The sequence below is a fragment of the Aythya ferina genome (genome assembly GCF_964211825.1).
Source record: "Aythya ferina genome assembly, contig: HAP1_SCAFFOLD_29, whole genome shotgun sequence".
In the NCBI taxonomy this organism is placed as follows: Eukaryota; Metazoa; Chordata; class Aves; order Anseriformes; family Anatidae; genus Aythya; species Aythya ferina.
In genome coordinates, this window is record NW_028181463.1 from 3,408,868 (window position 1) to 3,431,226 (window position 22,359).

General features: G+C 51.0%; 2 protein-coding genes across 2 annotated transcripts; one reads left to right on the forward strand and one right to left on the reverse strand.

Moving 5' to 3' along the window:
• Nucleotides 1-387: 387 nt before the first annotated feature.
• On the forward strand, nt 388-1,323 carry LOC311427883 (olfactory receptor 14A16-like; the record flags this gene model as incomplete). The annotated part of the gene is made up of 1 exon (XM_084539471.1): nt 388-1,323. The coding sequence occupies one exon, from the start codon at nt 388-390 to the stop codon at nt 1,321-1,323; it is 936 nt and encodes a 311-aa protein (XP_084395597.1).
• A 12,580-nt stretch (nt 1,324-13,903) lies between these two features.
• On the reverse strand, nt 13,904-19,107 carry LOC311427884 (olfactory receptor 14J1-like; the record flags this gene model as incomplete). The annotated part of the gene is made up of 3 exons (XM_084539472.1): nt 13,904-14,054; nt 14,493-14,515; nt 18,214-19,107. The coding sequence occupies 3 exons, from the start codon at nt 19,105-19,107 to the stop codon at nt 13,904-13,906; spliced, it is 1,068 nt and encodes a 355-aa protein (XP_084395598.1).
• Between the last annotated feature and the right edge of the window lie 3,252 nt (nt 19,108-22,359).

Consider the following 22,359-nt stretch of genomic DNA (forward strand, 5'->3'; position numbering starts at 1 on the left):
GAAACACAAGAGTGTGATTGTTCTACTAAGCATAATAAAATCTGACTCGCTCTACAGTGTGGTTGGAGGTGTTTTTTGCAACAACCCTGCAAAGTTCATGGATCTCATAAGTGGACTGAACTTGAGTTTCCCCCTTGTTCCTACTTTCTGACTGCTTCACAGAAGGAAGGACACCTCTAAAGTCCCCAGTAACCCATGCTTGCAGTGCCAGTCTCACCCAACATCACCTGGGACTCAAGCGATAGAGCTACAGAAAGCTCTTTTTGCAAGAGAGAGGCATCAGATGAGAGTGGTCTAAGGCTTGCAGTAGGTTTTCCTCAGAGAATTGTCTTCTAAACTTTTTCTGCCTTCTCCTTCTCTACAGACAACAGTGTTCAATGTCAGAAAATGCCCAACATCAGCTCCATCACAGAGTTCCTGCTGCTGGCATTCGCAGACACGCGTGAGCTGCAGCTCCTGCACTTCGCGCTCTTCCTGGGCATCTACCTGGCTGCCCTCCTGGGCAACGGCCTCATCCTCAGCACCGTAGCCTGCAACCACCGCCTCCACACCCCCATGTACTTCTTCCTCCTCAACCTCGCCCTCCTGGACCTGGGCTGCATCTCCACCACTCTGCCCAAAGCCATGGCCAATGCCCTCTGGGACAACAGGGCCATCTCCTATCAAGGATGTGCTGCACAGGTCTTTCTCTTTGTCTTCTTTATCACAGCAGAGTTTTCCCTTCTTACCGTCATGGCCTATGACCGCTACGTTGCCATCTGCAAGCCCCTGCACTACGGGAGCCTCCTGGACAGCAGAGCTTGTGCCCAGATGGCAGCAGCTGCCTGGGGCAGTGGCTTTCTCAATGCTGTCCTGCACACAGCCACTACATTTACCCTGTCCCTCTGCCATGGCAATGCTTTGGACCAGTTCTTCTGTGAAATCCCCCACATCCTCAAACTCTCCTGCTCAGATGCCTACCTCAGGGAAGTTGGATTTACTGCATTTAGCTCTTGTTTAGTTGTTGGTTGCTTTCTTTTTATTGTGGTGTCCTATGTGCAGATCTTCAGGGCAGTGCTGAGGATGCCCTCTGAGCAGGGCAGGCACAAAGCCTTTTCCATGTGCCTCCCTCACCTTGCCGTGGTCTCCCTGTTTGTCAGCACTATCATGTTTGCCTACCTGAAGCCCCCCTCATTCTCCTCCCCATCCCTGGATCTTGCAGTATCTTTTCTGTACTCCATGTTACCTCCAGCAGTGAACCCCCTCATCTACAGCATGAGGAACCAGGAGCTCAAGGGTGCACTGAGGAAATTGTTTGAATACATATTTCTTAAGAAACTGTAATGTTCCTTTACATTCCGAGTTTATCTCAGAAACAGTTAAGAAAGTAATTTGGTTTTATTTTTCTTGATAAATATGATCTTCAAGTTGTGGAGTCGATTTAATTAATGTCATTGTTAGCCTCCTACCTGTTCATTTATCTCTTTATTTTTCCTAATCATCTCATGTATATCTAAAGCTAGGCTTTCTGTGTAGCTATAGACAATAAAGAAGCGAACAGAAATTCATAGGTCTCAGCTGCAGTGTATTCCCATCTCCTTGGAACTAGCAAAGAAACTATTTAAATATATATATATATATATATATATAAAAAAAATAGCAAAATCTATTTGTGACAGTGATGCTTTACCACTTCCTTGAAACAAGGCCTCAATAGATGCAGCTGATTTTCAGGAGGACAGACATTTTCATAATGGGAGCCCACCTCTCCCTTCTCCTTCCATTTTCCACCTTTTATTGCTGAGTGTGACATCATATGGTATGGAATATCTCTGTGGCTGGTTTAGGTCAGCTGCCCTGCTGATGTCCCTTCCCTGTCTCTTGCGCACCTGCAGCCTGCTGGCTCTTTGGGGAGGGGGGATTAGAGAGATTCCTGATGCTGTGACAGCATTGCTCAGCAGTAGACAAAACATTACTGTGATACTAGTGCTGTTCTAGCTACTCAAGCAGAGCACAGCACTGGGTGGGCTTCTACAGGAAAAGTTAACTCCATCCCAGCCAGACCCAGTACGGTCACATATTGAAAACACAGCACCACAGGGGCTGCTCTGCAGAGACTAACTCTGTCCCAGACAGAGCCAGTGCAGGGCCACACACTGGACAAGAAGGCTCCCTCTGAGCTCTGTGGGGAGTCAGGAAGGTCCTAATAAGCAGCAGGACGACTGAGGAAGCCCAAAGGCCCTTCTGAAGGTTGACTTCTTCCCACCTGGGAGGCAGTGCTGGGCAGTGGGAAGGGCTATGAGAAAGACGTGAGAAGGCCGTGAGAAACAAGGAAATATCACTGCCATTGACCCAGTGGTGGGCTGACCAGAGCTCAAGTGCTCAGTCTGGTGTGAGCAGGCAGAGGAGAGCTCTGCAGCCCCATGGCATGCGGCAGCCCCAACAAAGGAGCCTGGCGAGTGATTACGTGCAGCCCTGGGGCAATGGCAGTGACACCATGAGCTAGATCTGCCTCCCAGCCTGCCCAGCACGGCCCTGCAGAGTGCCCCCATGCCCTGGGCACCACAGCCCCCTCGCTCTGCAGAGCAACACCTCTGGTTGTCATGTCAGAGATCTCAAATTTTGACTAAACTCATACCTCAAAGCTGTTTTTAGTTTTCTCCATAGAGGCGGCCACTGCCTCCAAGATGTCTGCGGGGAGGTAAACCTGCATGAAGGCCTGCAAACTGTTACCCTGGATCCATAGGAGTCATTTTGGAACCAACACTTCTTCATAGGATGTACACTTTTGTGGAGGTGCAGAGCAGATGGGCACGTGCAGGATGCTCCTACAGAACTTTGTGCCCTTTTCCCTACTGACTACACCACCACTTCTGTCTCAGGAACAGAGTAGCCAGCAGAGTGAGACAGATACTCTGAGATCATGAAAGCCATCAGAAAGCTGATCCCAATAAGATAACCAATATGAGGATGACAGGAGAAGCCTGGCCAAGAGAAGTGAGATTTGGGGGAGGGAAGAGGAGCTTGGGAAGCAGAAATTAACGATTTTGTAGAGGTAAGAGGTTTCATGCAATATTGATGGTGCTTTAAAACTGGCTTTAAACAGTCATGTAAAACACTTACACTTTTTTGACCAGTAACCCTAATCCCAAAACCTGAATGTTGCTCCAGCACCTTGACAGAAATCCCCTGCAGTAATACCTGACCTCAGAGTATCCCTTCAAGCAGAACTCAGCCCATAGCCCTTTTCCTTACCTTTACTCTCTTGCTCATCCTAATCTCTTCCCTTAACACTAGCATTAAAACACTTTATTTAACCCTAGACGACTTCTTGGCAGACCTAAAGAAAACCACAAACCACGAAACTTGTCCATACCCCAGCCACAGACCTGACACCCTATGCAGAACACCAAATCCTCCCAACAAACCGTTGCTTAAACTCTAACGCAGAAAGGTGAGCCCTTGTTCAAGGCCAGTTGGCAAGTGACTTTGGACAACCTAATCTAATGGAAATTGTCCCTGTCCATAGAATAAGGTTTGACTAGACGATCACAGAATCACAGAATCATCTAGGTTGGAAGAGACCTCCAAGATCACCTAGTCCAACCTCTGACCTAACACTAAGCAGTCCTCCGTTAAACCATATCACTAAGCACTACATCTAAACACCTTTTAAAGACCTCCAGGGATGGTGACTCCACCACTTCCCTGGGCAGCCCATTCCAATGCGTAACAACCCTCTCAGAAAAGAAGTTTTTCCTAATTTCCAACCTAAACCTCCCCTGGCACGACTTTAGCCCATTCCCCCTCATCCGGTCACTGGGCACGTGAGAGAGCAGACCAACCCCCACCTCGCTACAGCCTCCTTTGAGGTAGCTGTAGAGAGCAAAAAGGTCACCCCTGAGCCTCCTCTTCTCCAGGCTGAACAATCCCAGCTCCCTCAGCTGCTCCTTGTAAGATTTGTCCTGGGTTACACGTACTTGGGTAGTGTAAGGCACAATGCAATTCTTTTTGCCTTCTGCATCTACAGCACAGGAAGTAGGACTGCCCTACTCTATTGACTGGACAACAGACTAGGGTACAAAAAGTAAATGTCTTTACTTTTCATCCTGAGTTTTCTACAGAAGACCCAAGAGAGACCATGGATGACCAGGTACCTACTAATATTTAATTTGAATTTCTCTGGTTCCAATGGTCATTTCAATTTTATTTCTCTTTATTTTATTTTATTTTATTTTATTTTATTTTATTTTATTTTATTTTATTTTATTTTATTTTATTTTATTTTATTTTATTTTATTTTATTTTATTTTATTTTTTATTTTATTTTGTTTTATTTTAATTTATTTTATATTATTTTATTTTATTTTATAATATTTTATCCCGCCCCCCAAAAAATGTGACTTGTTTTAGAAAGGGTTTCATGTGCTGAACTGTGCTGCAGTTACAGGGACAAAGACCACTACTTGCAGTGGAAGTGTCAGACCACCAGACTCTGCTTTTCCTCCCTATGGAGGTCTCCAAAGAAGTCACCCTGGATCAGTAGCAATAGGAGAATGATGCTTCAAATGGAAATGCAACAAAATTCAGCCTTTGAAACAAGAAAATATTTTTATTATTTGCTTTGTGAAATCTTTTCCCTGAACTATGTTATGCAAGCTCTGCAGTTAGCTGCAAAAGGCGTGAAGGTTTGAAGAAAACTATGGAGGAGATGTTTGGAATTTCTGCATTTTAATGAGTTCCATGGTGTATTGTGGTGCTGAGTCTATGAAGCTCAGGTACTGAGAGGAGAACGATGCAACTGCTAGAGAAAGTAAAGTCAGAAGGAAAAGCTGAAGTGACTTGGGGTATTAATGGGCCCCACTGAGGGCTGTTACTAACGAAGCCTCCCCAGGGCCTTGTTAGGGCAGATAATCGGAGGCCATGATTGCAGACAGGCAAAGCACTGTGCTGAGAAAACTCTTTGTTGGTTTTTGTGAAGCAGAAGAGCCAAGGCCTGACCCCAGCCACTGGAAGGGGAGATCCTGCACCCCCACATCTGGCTCAAGGCTTTTCCTGGGGTCTGTGGGCTGTGGTGGGCAGTGTGATGCCATGAGAAGAACAGTGGTATGACACCTCTGAGGTGCTGCACAGGGTTGCAAGGAATCAATGAGGCCCCATTGCAGTGAGTACAACATATCTCCTCCTAAGCTACTGCCAAGGGGAAAAACCTTCACAGCTGTTTGGCCTTCCCTCTTTACCAGCACCCTCTGCCTTCTCCTCTGCAGGCTTTCCATTGCTGTCCCACACATTGCCCTATTTTCTTGAAGTCTGCAGACACCCATCTCAGTTCAGCATCTTGCTTTCATGCCTTGCTTTCACCCATGTCTCATCAGCCCTCACCAGCTGTTCCTTGAAACACAAAGCCAGGGTCTGATGAGAGGGTGACCTCTGGCACCACAGCATGACCCTTTGAGGGACATTTCTCCCTCCTTGTGACCAGTGCCAGCCTTCCTGGAACACTTTGTGGCAGTTTTTTCTCTACTGCTCTTCTTTGCTACCGCAGAAAGCTCCATCTGGTAGGAAACCACTCTTGAAGTAGGCATCCCAACCCAGCAGGCTCCTTGTGGCCTCTCAGCCAAGCAGACACAAGTCACCTCAGCAGCACCTTCCAAGCCATGGGCCTGCTGCTGGCCTTGCAGCTTCTTGGCTAGACACAGCCAAGCCTTGTGCCTCCTGCTGGCCAGTCATGGACTCAATCAGAATCACAGAATCACAGAATTTTCTAGGTTGGAAGAGACCTCAAGGTCATCGAGTCCAACCTCCAACCTAACGCTAACAGCCCTCCACTAAACCATATCCCTAAGCTCTACATCTAAGCGTCTTTTGAAGATTTCCAGGGATGGTGACTCCACCACTTAACTGGGCAGCCTGTTCCAGTGCCTCACAACCCTTTCAGTGAAGAAGTTCTTCCTAACATCTAACCTAAAACTCCCCTGGCTCAACTTAAGCCCATTCCCCCTCGTCCTGTCACCAGGCACGTGGGAGAACAAACCAACCACCACCTCGCTACAGCCTCCCTTGAGGTACCCATAGAGAGCGATAAGGTCGCCCCTGAGCCTCCTCTTCTCCAGGCTGAACAAGCCCAGCTCCCTCAGCCGCTCCTCGTAGGACTTGTTCTCCAGGCCCCTCACCAGCTTCGTTGCCCTTCTCTGGACTCTCTCGAGCACCTCGATGTCCTTCTTGTAGCGAGGGGCCCAAAACTGAACACAGTACTCAAGGTGCGGCCTCACCAGAGCTGAGTACAGGGGGACGATCACCTCCCTAGCCCTGCTGGTCACACTGTTCCTGATACAAGCCAGGATGCCGTTGGCCTTCTTGGCCACCTGAGCACACTGCTGGCTCATATTCAGCCGACTATCCACCATCACTCCCAGGTCCTTCTCTGCCTGCCAGCTCTTCAACCATTCCTCTCCCAGCCTGTAGCTCTGCTTGGGGTTATTGTGCCCCAGGTGCAGGACCCGGCACTTGGCCTTGTTAAACTTCATGCAGTTGACCTCAGCCCATCGGTCCAGCCTATCCAGATCCTCCTGCAGAGCTTTCCTATCCTCAAGCAGATCGACACACGCACCTAACTTGGTGTCATCTGCGAACTTACTGAGGGTGCACTCGATGCCCTCGTCCAGATCATCGATGAAGATATTAAAGAGGACTGGCCCCAGTACCGAGCCCTGGGGGACGCCACTAGTGACTGGCCTCCAACTGGACTTGGCTCCATTCACAAAGCTCACAAACTGCCTGAGATTAACGTTAGTAAAACCAGAAAAGTGAGATAGCCAATTTATTGCTAAGTAAATAGAATCAGTTTTTTCAGTGTGGCTTTCAGCTCCTGGTTCCTCATGCTGTAGATGAGGGGGTTCAGTGCTGGAGGCAGCACCGAGTACAGAACTGCCATCACCATGTCCAAGGATGGAGAGGAGATGGAGGGCGGCTTCAGGTAGGCAAACATGACAGTGCTGACAAACAGGGAGACCACGACCAGGTGAGGGAGGCACGTGGAAAAGGCTTTGTGTCATCCCTGCTCACAGGGCATCCTCAGCACTGCCCTGAAGATCTGCACATAGGACAACACAATGAAAACAAAACAACCAAAGCCTAAAGAAACATTAAATGCAAGTGCCCCGACTTCCCTGAGGTAGGCATCTGAACAGGAGAGCTTGAGGATGTGGGGGATTTCACAGAAGAACTGGTCCACGACATTGCTGTGGCAGAGGGGCAGGGAAAATGTGTTGGCCGTGTGCAGGACAGCATTGAGAAAGCCACTGCCCCAGGCAGCACCTGCCATCTGGGCACAAGCTCTGCTGCCCACGAGGCTCCCGTAGTACAGGGGCTTGCAGATGGCTACGTAGCGGTCATAGGCCATGACAGTGAGGAGATAGTACTCTGAACAAAACAAGAAGACCGAAAAGAAGACCTGAGCAGCACACCCTTGATAGGAGATTGCCCTGGTGTCCCAGAGGGCATTGGCCATGGCTTTGGGTAGAGTGGTGGAGATGCAGCCCAGGTCAAGGAGGGCGAGGTTGAGGAGGAAGAAGTACATGGGGGTGTGGAGGCGGTGGTGGCAGGCTACGGCGCTGAGGATGAGGCCATTGCCCAGGAGGGCAGCCAGGTAGATGCCCAGGAAGAGCGCGAAGTGCAGGAGCTGCAGCTCGTGCGTGTCTGCGAATGCCAGCAGGAGGAACTCGCTCACTGAGCTGATGTTGGGCATTTGCTGACTTTGGACATGGACACTGCCAAATGAGAAAAAAATATAAATAGAGTGTCACGAGTAATGTCTGTTAGCATAATTCAGTTAATTCACAGTGAAAGCCTTAAATTACCTGTTTCAAGAGGACCTTTGTCTGTCTCCCTGTCTGGAGCCCTGCTCTGTGCTTGCTGAATGTCCTGTACACTGCAGCCTCCTCTGCCCAGCAGCTCCCAATGAGCCTACTCTGCTCCATTCGAGGTTCCAAGAGGGAAGGTTCCTGGGCAGTGGCTCCCTCTGCTGACTGCGGGGTGTTTGGCTGTGTGACTCTGTGTGCATCTTCCCTGTTCAATACCCAGGAGACAAAACCAGCAGGTGGATCATGCGTGTCTGGCTGGAGAAAACAGGAAGCATCTCCTCCTGCTTCACCCTTCGTGCACAGCACTCCCTGTCAGAATCAGGCACCACCAGCTGCCACGCTGGGCAAGGGAGAGAAGCAGGCATGGGCAGGCAGGGCGGACCCAACCCAGTGCAGAGGCTGTGGTGTCGATGAGGTAGAGCCTGTCCTCACAGCCCTGTGCCATCTACCCTGCACAGACAGCAGAGGGACAAGAGCTCTGGAGTGTAAGAAGAGTTTGGAATATGCTCCTGGTCATATGGTAGAAGTTTGGGGGCAAGACCTGTATGGAGCCAGGAGTTGGACTTGATGATCCCTGTGGGTCCCTTCCAACTCAGGATATTTTATGATTCTCTGATTCTGTGCCTTCTTCCACGGAGGAAGGTGGAGGGGGCTGCAGCAAATGTGTCTACTGACACAGAGATTTAGGGTTCAGACACCCCATATTCTCAGCCCCCCAGGTTATACATGCCGTGACAGAAGCTGTGAGGGGAAGAGAGGAGACCAGGGGCTGCTGCAAGAAAGGCGCCTGCACTGCAGGGGATGGCAGGGAGGGAGCAGCTCCCTCTCACTGCCTGTCTATGTCCCTGCTGCCTGCAGTTGTCCCTGCCAGCAGGTCTTTCTCTGTCCCCACGGCTCCTCCCGTCAATGCTCACAGCCCCCATTCCACCCGCTGTGTGCCAAGCTCAGCCCTGCAGACAGCTGCCGGGGATGAGGACAGCTCTGGGGAGATCTCCCTGTCTGCAGGTCCTTAATGAATATCTCAGCAAAGCCCTGGTGCAGTGTGTAAGCAGAGAGAACTGAAGGGATGTTCTCGGGTTCATCACTAACCTGTTTATGTCTTATTCAAACGCAACAGGAAGCTCCATCACCTGGGCAAACCCAGCCACTCTGTTAATGCAGAGTCTGCCCCACAATCATAGCAGGATGAGGCAGGCAGAGAGTGCAGAAAGTGCCTTCTCTTTGCAGGCAGACTCTGACCTGCTCATCTTCTGTCCAAGGCTGCCCTGCAGCATCTTCTCCTCCACACCGCACAAGCCACGAGAGGCATCCTGGCAGCTCCTGGCCAGGCAGAGACATTCCACAAACAGAAGTCCCTTCCAAGAGCTTGCCCTGCACTGTCGTGCAGCCAGAGACTTACCATGGGCAGAGCTGTGAAGGTTTCTCCTTCACTGAGCTCTCCTTTGCCCACAGCCTCCAGGCTGCCTGGAATCCCTTTCTGCCTGGGTGCCAGCTGTGGTCAGAGCCCCCAGCCCTGCTGCGCTGTGCAGAGGAGCTGCTCCTGGGCACAGCTGTCTCTCTGCACCACGGCCCTCTTGCCACGAGCTCTCTCAGCCCCATGAGCCCGTCCCAGCTCAGCAGCACAGCACCAGCCCAAGGCACTGCAATCACCCCTCTGGGGGCTTTGCTGATGAGCCCATGAACCTCAGGCACTCAGAGACAATTGAAGACAGCTCTCCAGAAGTCCAAGTCAGAGGCAAGTTTCCTGCAGTGTCCCCCTGAGGACCAGCACTGACACAGCCTCCCTTGGAGCTCGTTAGAGCAGAACCCTGGAGGCAGTGAGGACAAGGAGACAAAGGCAGTGTGCAGGTGACACTAAGGTGTGGGAAAACTGGATGTGTGTCACCAAGCACAAGGGTCAGGCCTTGACCCATGTCCCCTGGGAAGGGAGATCCTTAGCAGTCACACCTTGCTCAGGGCTCTTTGTGGGGCAGTAGGAGATGGGGATGTGCATGGCCAAGTACAGGAGAATGCTACGACCCCTGCCTGGTTCATACGTGGGGCTGAGGAGGCAATTAGGCCCTGGTGCTTTAATGATAAGCTGTCTCCTCATGGGCATCAGTGGCAGAGATAACAGTCATAGATATGAACACAAAGACCTGGTCCTGTTGGGACTTTCAGCCTTGTCACAGTCTTCTACCCTGTCTATACATGGCTTTGCTAGGGACTCCAAGGCCTCCACATCTTTCCTTTTTGGCTGCAGACCCTTATCTGTGTGGTGTCACAGCAGATCTGAGATGAGTGCCCACCTCACAGATCTTAACCAAGTTCTTTCTGAACATTCATCATCCCCTGGTCAATCCTCAGGTTCCTTAGTGGTGGTGTGGGAAGGATGAGAGAGGTGCTAGGGGAGGTGTTGACATTGTCATAAGACCTATCTCAAATACCTTGAAAAGGACAGATGGATCAAAGACTTTCCTCGGGACTTGGAGAAGGCAGATGTCAAACCCATCTTCTAGTAGAGGGGCAAGCAGAAGGATGATTAAGCCTAACTAAAGAGAAAAGTGCCAGCTTTAACCTTAGGCCCCAAACCAGACCTAAACTGAAGTCCTCAAAACTTGCCCTTATTCTAAACCCTGAGCAGGATCCTTAGGCACAACACCAAACAATTCCTTGAAGCCCTTGCCATTCCTTTAAACCTGGAATGTGACCTCTAATCCCTAAACATTAACCTGATCATCTAACCCTCATAGCCCTCCACCATGCACACAACACATCTCAGCTTCAACCCCACTCCTACCCCTACCTTGTGTGGCTTTTATGCTTGGGGTAGGGCAGGGATTGTGAGGTCCTGCAGCAGTCCATGGCATTGGAAGAGGCATGTGAGGTGACAGGTATGTGATCAGATCAGAGGCCACAAGGAGGAGCTGGCTGGGAATGCTGGGATGGGATCAGGTGTGCCTCAGGATGTGCTGGGCCTGCTGGATGCATGTAGATGTGAAGGAGGCTGGGAGGTCACTTCTGTCGGTGGAGCTGATGGACCAGCAGGAGGAATGTGGCACAGATAGGGACCGTAAAGGCCAGAAGCATGCACATGGCACTGAAGATGATGGTGAGGCATCTTCTGTTCTGGTCAGGTGAGAGACCACAGGAGGGCTGATGGGGTGGGAGTCATGCTTGAGGTATAGCTAGTGAGACCATAGAATCAGAGAATGGCTCCTGTTGGAAGGACTTTAAAGATCACCTATTGCTAACCCCCTGGCCATAAACAGGGATGCCCCCCATGAGATCAGGTTGCTCAGGGTCCTTTGCACAGGAATCCCTTCCTCTGTTGCACCAACTACACCTCTCAGCTTGGTGTCATCTGCACACTTGCTGAGGGTGCACTCGACCCCACTGTCTATGTCACTAATAAACATATTAAACCATACAGGTCTGAGGACAGACCCCTGAGGTACAAGACTCATCACCAGCCTCCACTTGGACATAGAGCCATTGAGCACCACTCTCTGTGTGTGACCTTCAGGCCAACTCCTTACCCACTGAATGGTTCACCCATCAAATGAATATCTCTCTAATTTGGAGACCAGGATGTCATGTGGGACCATGGCAATGGTCTTACAGAAGTCCAAGTAGATGACATCGGTCGGTCTTCCCTTGTTGTCTGATGTGGTCACTCCATTCTAGAAAGCCACCAGATTGGTCAGGCAAGATTTGTCCTTTGGTGAAGCCATGCTGGCTGCCTGAGATCACCTCTTTGTGCCTTGACATCATCTCTTTGTGCCTTGAGGCTCACCATTCAGTAGTTCCCTGGGTTATCCTTTCTACCCTTTTTAAAAATGGGAGTGATATTTCCCTTTTTCAAGCCACCAGGGACTTCACACAACTGACAGGAATCTTCAAATATGATGGAGAGAGGCTTGCCAACTGCTTCAGCCAGTTCTCTCAGGACGACGGGATGCAAGTCATCAGGTGCCATAGACTTGTACTTGTTGAGTTCCATCAGGCGGTCTCAAACCTGCTCTTCACTTAGAGTGGGTGGGAATTTGCACCTCCAGCCTCCATCCATGGGTTCAGGGAAATGAAAGACTTGGGAAGCCTGACTGGCAGGGAAGACTGAGGCAAAGATGTTGTTGAGTCCCTCAGCCTTCTCCATGTCTGTCATTACCAGTCCACCCTTCTCATTCATTGCAGGGGGTACACTCTCCTTGGCCTTTATTTACCGAGTGATGTATCTCTAGAATCTCTTCTTATTATTCCTTGCATCTCTTGCCAAGATGAGGCTTACTCACCCAAATGCCTTCCGTGGACACTAGTATTAAAATGCTCTATTTATCCCTCAATTTCTTGGCAGACCTAAATAAAATGCTAAACTACAGAGCTTGCCTATACCCTAACCACAGAAGAACACCAAACGTTCCCAAAAAACCTCTGTTTACTCTCTAACCCAGAAAAGTGAGTCCTAGTCCCTAAGGGACTAGGGAGATACGAGCTCGGCTTCAGGATCTCCTGCCCCAACAGGAGGAATGTGACTGTGGCAGGGACTGTGAGGTCACTTCTGTCTCTGCACTTGATAGGGCAGCAGTAGGAACGTGTCACGCAAAGGGACTGTGAGGTCACTTGTGTCTGGAGGTGGCAGGTCAGCCTTGGCTTCTCCCTGGGATCTGCACTTTTGGGCTGACATCTGGCAGTGGCCCTGCTAGGCCAGCACAAGGCACCTGCTTGGCATGCTGACTGGGGGATCCCCTCTGCCTCCAGAGCCAGGAGGACCAAGACAGAAAGAAGGCCCCAACATGAGTTGTCCTGTCCCTTCTGCTTGAGTCCATGAGTGGGCAGCAGGAGGCACAAGGCTTGGCTGTGTGTAGCCAAGAAGCTGCAAGGCCAGCAGCAGGCCCCTGGCTTGGAAGCTGCTGCTGAGGTGACTTGTGTCCGGTTTGTGACTTGTGTTTTGGCTTGGACTGGCGCACGCTTCGTTGGGTTAGAAACTGGCTGGATAGCCGGGCCCAAAGAGTCGTGGTGAATGGAGACAAGTCCAGTTGGAGGCCAGTCACTAGTGGCATCCCCCAGGGCTCGGTGCTGGGGCCGGTCCTCTTTAATATCTTCATCGATGATCTGGACGAGGGCATTGAGTGCACCCTCAGTAAGTTTGCAGATGACACCAAGTTAGGTGCGTGTGTCGATCTGCTTGAGGATAGGAAAGCTCTGCAGGAGCATCTGGATAGGCTGCACCGATGGGCTGAGGCCAACTGCATGAAGTTCAACAAGGCCAAGTGCCGGGTCCTGCACCTGGGGTGCAATAACCCCAAGCAGAGCTACAGGCTGGGAGATGAGTGGTTGGAGAGCTGCCAGGCAGAGAAGGACCTGGGAGTGATGGTGGATAGTCGGCTGAATATGAGCCAGCAGTGTGCTCAGGTGGCCAAGAAGGCCAACGGCATCCTGGCTTGTATCAGGAACAGTGTGGCCAGCAGGGCTAGGGAGGTGATCGTCCCCCTGTACTCAGCTCTGGTGAGGCCACACCTCGAGTACTGTGTTCAGTTTTGGGCCCCTCGCTACAAGGAGGACATCAAGGTGCTTGAGCGGGTGCAGAGAAGGGCGACAAAGCTGGTGAGGGGCCTGGAGAACAAGTCCTACGAGGAGCGGCTGAGGGATCTGGGCTTGTTCAGCCTGGAGAAAAGGAGGTTCAGGGGCGACATTATCGCTCTCTATAGGTACCTCAAGGGAGGCTGTAGCGAGGTGGGGGTTGGCCTGTTCTCCCACGTGCCTGGTGACAGGATGAGGGGGAATGGGCTAAAGTTGCGCCAGGGGAGTTTTAGGTTAGATGTTAGGAAGAACTTCTTCACTGAAAGGGTTGTGAGGCATTGGAACAGGCTGCCCAGGGAAGTGGTGGAGTCACCATCCCTGGAAGTCTTTAAAAGATGTTCAGATGTAGAGCTTAGGGATATGGTTTATTGGGGACTTTTGGCGTTAGGTTAGAGGTTGGACTCGATGATCTTGAGGTCTCTTCCAACCTAGAAATTCTGTGATTCTGTGATTCTGTGATTCTGAGTTCAGCTTTAAAAAGTCCCAGGGTGTTCTGTGAGGGATCAAGAGCTGCACCAAGAGCTCTCTTTATGGTGGCACTTCCCGAAGTAGACAACTGGATTGATCTCGATGGGACTGCACCTCCTGCAGTGAGGCTGATGGCCGATGCAGGCCTGCAGAGGAATCTGGATCTGCCGGGAGATGTCAGGGGATCTGCAGGAACAATGTGCTCAGTGCGTAGCGATTAGGACCTCGTAAAATGAGTGACCATCCGAAGAATAATGTTTACGTGTATTTTTTAAAGGGAAAAGTAAATCTGAGGATTCTTTGTTCTAAACAGGTCTCTGCAATGCTGGGGGAGGAAGTGAAGAGCCAGCAGGTGAAGGCCCATAAGACTGCAAAGGAACAGTGGACACCCTCTTATAGGCTCCTGGGCCAGGTCTGGTGCAGCACTCACCTGTCCTTTGTGCCCTTAGAGATACCCCATGGTCCTGCCCAGCACTGCCCTGTGCTGCTGAGCCATCAGGGCAGATGGAAGGGGGCTCAGCAGCAGAGATCCCCATGGATGTAGGTCTCCTGCCCAGCCTGAACAGCATGGGCAGGGGGGGAGACCCCCGGGGATCCCAGGGCACCACAGCCCCTGGCTCTCACAGCAGCACCGCCAGCTTGGGGCTCTGTGGGGAGCACAGGGCAGGAAGCAGCAATGGCTGACCTGGCCAGCACAGACACACTGCCCTGGGCAAGGCTCTCTGGGAGCAGGAATGGCCCTGGGGAAGAGCAGGGCAGCATTGCTGGGCCTGCACTGATGGGGAAAGGGCAAAGGGAAAGTTCTTTGTGCAGGCCCCTGCTCGGGGCAGGCTGCTCTGTGCCTGAGCCAGGCCTCTTGTGCTGGCCTGGGGAGCGGGGCTGGCCCTGCGGGGAACAGGCACTGTGTGCTGGGGATCTGCCAGGCAAGAGAGCAGGGCTCCTGCAGCTACACAGACCTCCATCTCCTTGCAGCATAGCCAGCATCCTCCTTCCTCACCTGAACTAGCAACTAAACATGCATGAGCTGCCTGCTTCCTCCTCCTCTAGAGGGAGAGGAGGAAACACATCTGGAGGGAGAGGGGAAAGAACATAAAAACTCACAGAGAGATAGACACATGAGGAAGGGAAAGGAAAAGAAAAATGAAAGAAAAAGAAATAACAACCCCAAACATAAGGAATATTTAGTAACTCATCAATACCCACAAGCAGACTGCTGTGCTGCCAGTCTCTGAGAAACTGATACCTTGTCTTAAAAAGAAGACACCAATATTTACTTCTGAGCACCATGTTGTGTCCCATGTGGACTGTCTAGAGCTCAAGTGCTCAGTCTGGTGTGAGCAGGCAGAGGAGAGCTCTGCAGCCCCAGGGCACCGGGCACCACAGCCCCCTCACTCTGCAGACCAGCTGGGGTTTGGGCTGGAGCTGGGGCTGGGGCTGAGAGGGTGCTTCCCCTGAGTGTCTGCTAGGCCAGCTTCAGGCTCATGGCTTCTAGATACGAATGTGATCCCCACTGTGCACTAGGAGCTGAGAGACCACCAACAGGCATGGGGCTGGAACATTGCCTGCAAAGTCCCTCCTACCCTAGCACCTCCCAGGACTGGCACGGAACTGGCTCCTGTGTCTCAGAGAGGCTGGGAGCCCAGCAGGTGTGCCATGGGCTTGGAGGATCACAACCAGATCATTTTTACCTGGGCAGGTCCTGGCCCAAAAAGGGGGTGTTTTCTAGGTGTGGCATTATAAGCTCAGTGGTGTATCAGAAGCACTAAGTCCAGCAGGAAGCGAATGGCTGTTAAATGGCCTGTGAGGTGAGCTCTTTCTGAAGTAGCTGACAGGTCACCCTTGACTCCTGGCTGGGATCTGTGCCTTTAGGCTCACATCTGCCAGTGTCCATGGTAGGGCAGCAGAAGGCACTTGCTGTGCATGTAGTTTCTGAGATTGGTTCTTTCTAAGTACATGGTAGGCCCCATAGAGGAAGAGGTCTTGGATAGGGGTTGTCATGTCAGAGGTGTCAGCTTTTGCCTGAAGTCATCCTTTAGCAATGCTTTCAGTTTTCGACACAGAGGGGGCCACTGCCTCCAAGACGCTTGGGGCAAACTGAACCATGCATGAGGGTTTGGAAAAAGATAGCCTGGGTGCACAGGAGCCATTCCGTATCTAAAAGTTGGAGGCAGGAAACAAAATTTTGAGGTCGTACAAGAGCTGCTGGGCACATTGTGCAGGGTTCAGCTACAGCCTTTGTGTTCTTTTCCATCCTGACTTAGAGGCTGTGTCAGTTTCAAAAAAGGTGTAGCCAACAGATGTGAGGCAGGTACTCTGAGATCATGAAAGCCATCAGAAAGCTGCCCCTAAGAAGATGACTGATATGGCAAAGTCAGGAAAAGCCTGGCCAGGAGAGATGTGAGATTTGAGGGAGGAAAGAGGAGCTTGGCCAGCAGAAATTAATGATTTCTGTGAGGTTCGAACATTCAGGCAATGTTGATTTTGCTGTAACACTGACTTAAAATAGTCATGTAAAGCCCTTGCACTATTTTAATCACTGACATTAATCCCCAAACCTAAATGCTACTCCACACCCTGACAGGAATCCACTGTTCTTATGCCTGACCTCAAAGTATCCCTTCAAGCCAAAACACAGCCTATAGACGCTTCCCTTTATCTTGAGTCTCTTGCTCATCCTGATCTGATCAGCTTGTGGGCCACAAGGAGGAGATGGGTGGGGATGCTCTGAGGAGCTCAGCTCTGCCTCAGCATCTCCTGCCCCAGCAGCAGGAATGTGACTGTGGCAGGGACTGTGAGGTCACTTCTGTCTCTGCACTTGATAGGGCAGCAGCAGGAACGTGTCACAGAAAGGGACTGGGAGGTCACTTGTGTCTGGAGGTGGTAGGTCACCTTGCCTTCTCCCTGGGATCTGCACTTTTGGGCTGACATGTGGCAGTGGCCCTTCTAGGCCAGCAGAAGGCACCTGCTTGGCATGCTGACTGTTGGCATTGCTTCCTTGCAACACTGTGCAGGGCTGAGGAGGTGTCAAAATGAATTTCTTCTAGTAGCATCACAGTACCCACCACATCCCACAGACCCCAAGACTAGCCCTGAGCCAGACACGGGTGTGCAGGGTCTCCTCTCCCAGTGGCTGTGGTCAGGCCTTGGCCCTTCAGCTTCATTAAAACCAACCAAGATTTTTCTCAGCATAGTGCTTTGCCTGTCTGTAACCATGGCCTCCAATTATCTGCCCTAACATGTCCCTGGGGAGGCTTTGTTAGTAACAGCCCTCAGTGGGGCCCATCAATACTCCAAGTCACTTCAAGTTTTCCTTCTGACTTTAGCTTCTCAAGTGGTTACATCACTCTCCTCTCAGTACCTGAGCTGAGTATAGGGGGACGATCACTTTCTTAGCCCTGCTGGCCACACTGCTTCTGATACAAGCCAGGATGCTGTTGGCCTTCTTGGCCACCTGAGCACACTGCTGGCTCATATTCAGCCGACTATCAACCAGTACTCCCACGTCCTTCTCTGCCAGGCAGCTCTCCAACTACTCATCTCCCAGCCTGTAGCTCTGTTTGGGGTTGTTGAGCCCCAGGTGAAGAACCCGGCACTAGAACCCCAGAAAACAGAAGAGCAGGGAGCAACCTCTTGGCTGTATTCCGGGCAGCAGCTTTGGAGAGATGCCCAGGCTTCTGGGTTTGCCCTGAGGAAGACCCTCCTGTTACTGTTGTGCTTGCAGAGAGGCAACTGTGACCCAGGGTTGCACAGTGCCTGCTGCTGCCTGCAGTCACAGGGATGCCACTGCAGAGAGAACAGGACTGTCACCAAGGCATATGAGATATGATAGCTTATCCGAATAAAAGAGCACAGGAGAACACACTGAAAGCCAAAAGAGAGAAGCAGTGACAAGGCCACGTCCTGCTGCTGGCCATGGCCCTGGCTCCAGAGAAGCAGCAGCCCCTACCCAAACTCCATGTAGCAGCTGAGCTCTTAGCCCTGAGACCCTCCTGTGTACTGGGGCTCCTCCCCCAGCTCCTGAGTGTATGGGAAGAGATGGCAGCTGATAACAGTGTAGTTCTGATGTTTTGTTTTATTTACTTTTTTATTGTGTTTCTCTACATAACCTGCTTCTTTCAGTAATTAGATGACTGGGTATGATGACTGAGTAGATGACTGTAAATGAAAAAATAAAAATAAGAAAATCAGGTAGCAGGTTAACGATAACATAATTTAAATCAGAACAAATAATATGTAGAAAATATTTATAGAGTAGTAACAAAAATTTTCCTCACAGTTCCTGAAATAATCAGGGAACTCACAGACATTGATTGCAAAGAAACACGTATCCAAAGAGTTTCCTTACTGCAACCTTGAACTCCTGGTTCCTCATGCTGTAGATGAGGGGGTTCAGTGCTGGAGGCACCACGGAGTACAGAAATGACACCACCAGGTCCAGGGATGGAGAGGAAATGGAGGGGGGCTTCAGGTAGGCAAACACGGCAGTGCTGACAAACAGGGAGACCACGGCCAGGTGAGGGAGGCACGTGGAAAAGGCTTTGTGCCGGCCCTGAGAAGACGGCATCCTCAGCACTGCCCTGAGGATCTGCACATAGGATAACATGATGAAAACAAAGCAACAAAATGTTAAAGAAACGCTAAAAACTAGTGCCTCAACTTCCCTGAGGTAGGCATCTGAGCAGGAGAGCTTGAGGATCTGGGGGATCTCACAGAAGAACTGGTCCACAGCATTGCCTTGGCAGAGGGGCAGGGAAAATGTAGCGGCCATGTGTAGGACAGCATTGAGAAAGCCACTGCCCCAGACAGCTGCTGCCATCTGGGCACAAGCTCTGCTGCCCAGGAGGCTCCCGTAGTGCAGGGGCTTGCAGATGGCAACGTAGCGGTCGTAGGCCATGACAGTGAGGAGATAGTACTCTGAACCAAAGAAGAAGGCAAAAAAGAGAACTTGAGCAGCACATCCTTGATAGGAGATGGCCCTGGTGTCCCAGAGGGCATTGGCCATGGCTTTGGGCAGAGTGGTGGAGATGCAGCCCACGTCGAGGAGGGCGAGGTTGAGGAGGAAGAAGTACATGGGGGTGTGGAGGCGGTGGTCACAGGCTACGGCACTGAGGATGAGGCCGTTGCCCAGGAGGGCAGCCAGGTAGATGCCCAGGAAGAGCGCAAAGTGCAGAAGCTGCAGCTCGCGTGTGTCTGCGAATGCCAGCAGCAGGAACTCACTCACAGAGCTGATGTTGGGCATTTCCTGCTTCTGGTCATGAGGTCCTGCCCAAGGAAAAGAAAAACACTGAGAGTTTATCAGAGTTATCTTAACAGAGTTGTCTTACAAAAAAAAATAAAAAAATAATAATTCTTTTATGACTTAATTTCACATTTCAGAGGAAACTCATTCCATTTTGCATTTAATCCATCCCAAATAATTCTCCACTTCCATTCAGACTTTTGACAGGTCCTTTTCATGAGTTCTGGCTGGTGCTGCTAGAGGGTGTCACTGAGAGCATGGGACTTGCTGTGGGCAATACAGGAGTCAGTCCTGCGCTAAGCTACTGGTAAAGATCATATAGTGATTTTTGTCTCTTTTGTGCTAGCAGCCCCACTGTACTCAAAGTAAAACCTTGTGTGTCATCAACGTGGTGATGGCTTCAGTGCAGTGTCCTTGGAGAGCACATCAAGTCTGTGTGTTAGTCCTAGTGTCAACTGCCCTTTGCTGGTGTCTCTTTGACCTACGGGACAATTGCACTCCTATGTTTGCCTGAAACAAACCAGGATACTGCTGAGAGCAGAGACATCCAGGCTTAAAGTGCCCATCTGCAGACCCCTCACCCTGTCCCTGTACTCCCCTTCCCCCAAGCACACCGAGGGCTCACGCCATGGGCATGTGAAACCCCTATCCCCAGCCAGCCTGGGAACAAGACCAGCAGCAGCACGGCCAGCTGGAGAAGCCAGGAGGAATGCCAGCGTGCTGCTGCCAGGGGAGGCAAGGCCAGGGAGGGACAGAAGGACACTCAGCAGACCCTCCTGTGCTGCAGCTCTGCCTGCAGAAGAGGCAGCTCCTGCTCATTGCAAATGCTGTTTGCTCTGCTTTGGCCTGCAAACACCTCTCAAAGACAGAGGATATCAGGGGGGTTCTAGCTCCAAAAAATCAGCGAGGATAAAACCTGGGAGTACCACAATATGATGTTGGTGCAGTCCGTGAGATGAGGTTTGGGAAGGTATTTTACAAATTTCATCACTGACATATCAATTTCTCAGTGCAATGCTCCAGGAGTCTCAGTCTCCTGTACAACCCTGAAAATTCATTACCATGAAACCTTCGTCCACTCCACTGCAGAAATATGAATACACTGACTGAAAAAAACGTCTTGCTTTTCAGGTAGTCCCTGCCCAGGTCTTTCTCTTGAAAAAAACAATTTTAAATGCCATTCTCTAATGCATTTTCTACTCCTCACTGGAGAAACAGAGAGACCCACCCTGCCAGATGCTATCAGCCATTGGATGTGCCAGCTGTAGAAGACCCCTCTGGCAACCCAACCTGCAGTGCCCTGCTGCCAGAGCCTCACGGTGTCAAGAGCCTGCAGATGTGTCCTGCCACACGCTGCCCTCTGTTGTTGCGCTCCTCAGTGCCTCCAAGCCCTCTCTCCTTCTCTCCTCTCTGCGTGCCAGCTGCGGTCAGAGCCCCCAGCCCTGCTGCGCTGTGCAGAGGAGCTGCTCCTGGGCACAGCTGTCTCTCTTCAGCGCTTGCCAGGAGCTCCCCTTGGGCCCAGGAGCCCAGCCCAGCTCAGCAGCACAGCACCCAACCATGGCATCGCTTGCTCTGTGCCCTTGGGCTCCCTCGAGGTGTCCCCAAGGCCTCAGGGCTGACAGCTCCCCAAGGCAGCAGGGTCTCTGCTGGGGTGTGGTGGTTGAAGCAGACTGAAGGCATCACTGACTGCTTCTCTCTGTAGATGTCAGAGTGATTTTTTAAAGTGTGATTTGTGCTGTTGGACTGTGGTTGTCAAATATGAGTACAAATGTTTCCCTCCCTTAACCCCTATTCTGTTCCCACTGCATGGCAGGACACCTCAGCCACGACTGACAGGGATCATTTCACCCCTCTGAACGTGTCCTAACAAGAGAGGGGGGAACTGAATGCTCTAAAAGGTTTTCCATGAAGGGAATTGGACACTAAGACACCATTTGTTGATTTTTCCCAGTAATCCACATGGAAGATCCTCTACTGATACACAAATCTCTTCTTCCTCTCTCACATGACCAGCATGGAGACTGGGACGTGGAACAGCCTCAACACTGTGCTGGTGCCTGCCACCAAACACCTGCAGATGCCATGCTTCCTTCTGGGGACCATGTCCTATGGTCAGCCCTGGGCTGTATGCCATCCCCATTGTCTGCAAGGCTCGGGAAGTGGAAGGTCTGACTCCAGAAGGCAGCTGTACCTGAACCAGGGGAATTTCTCTCATGTACACTAATTCCTTCTCCTCCTCCCAGCTACTGTTCTGTGGCCCCAGTGTCATAGAAACCTCTTGTACTGTTTTGCCCCATTGCTGGAGCTGTCCTGCAGTGCCACAGTGATACTCATGGCCTTTGATTTCATAATCTACATTTTGGATCCAGTCTTCCTCTTCCCTCTCATGCAGTTTTCAGGTGTGTGTGTGTCCTGTGTTGGCAGGCCCAAAGCCTTATCCACCTGCTCTTCTGTCCACACAAGTGTCACTCTTTTCTATGATACTGCCATCACAGTCTGTGTGAAGCCCATGACAGCCCTCATCAGAGATTTTAATGAAACCCTTTGCCAAGCAAACATCATCGTCCTGGTCACTCCTCAGGTTGCCTTAGAGGTGGTGTGGTAAGGATGAGAGAGGTGCTGGTGGAGCCGCAGATGTTGTTATAAGACCTCTCTCAAAGACCATGGAAAAGCCAGATATAGGAGAGACGTTGCTCAGGATTTGGAAAAGGCAGAGGTAAAAGGTATCTTCTACAAGAAGGGTAAAGAGAAGGATGATTAAGACTAACTAAGGATTGATGAAAATGCCAGCCTTAAACCTAGCTCTCTAACCAAACCTAAATTAAAAACCTCAAAACTTGTCCTTATCCCAGACCTTGAGAAGGCACCTTGAACAGAACGTTAGTCCCTCACTTGAAGCCTTTGCCATTCCCTTAACCCTGGAGGGTGACCTCTACTTTCTAAACATTAACCTGATCATCTAATCCCCAAAGCCCTCCACCATGAACACAGCACGTCTCATCCTCAACCCCACTGCTATCCCTAACTTCAGCTGCTTGTCCCCTTGGGATAGGGTAGGGACTGTGAGGTCCTGCAGCAGTCCCATGGCATTGAAAGAGGCATGTGAGGTGACAGGTATGTGATCAGATCAGAAGTCACAAGGAGGAGCTGGCTGGGAATGCTGGGATGAGGTCAGGTGTGCCTCAGGATGTGCTGGGCCTCCAGGAGGCCCATGGCTGTGAAGGAGGCTGGGAGGTCACTTCTGTCCGTGGA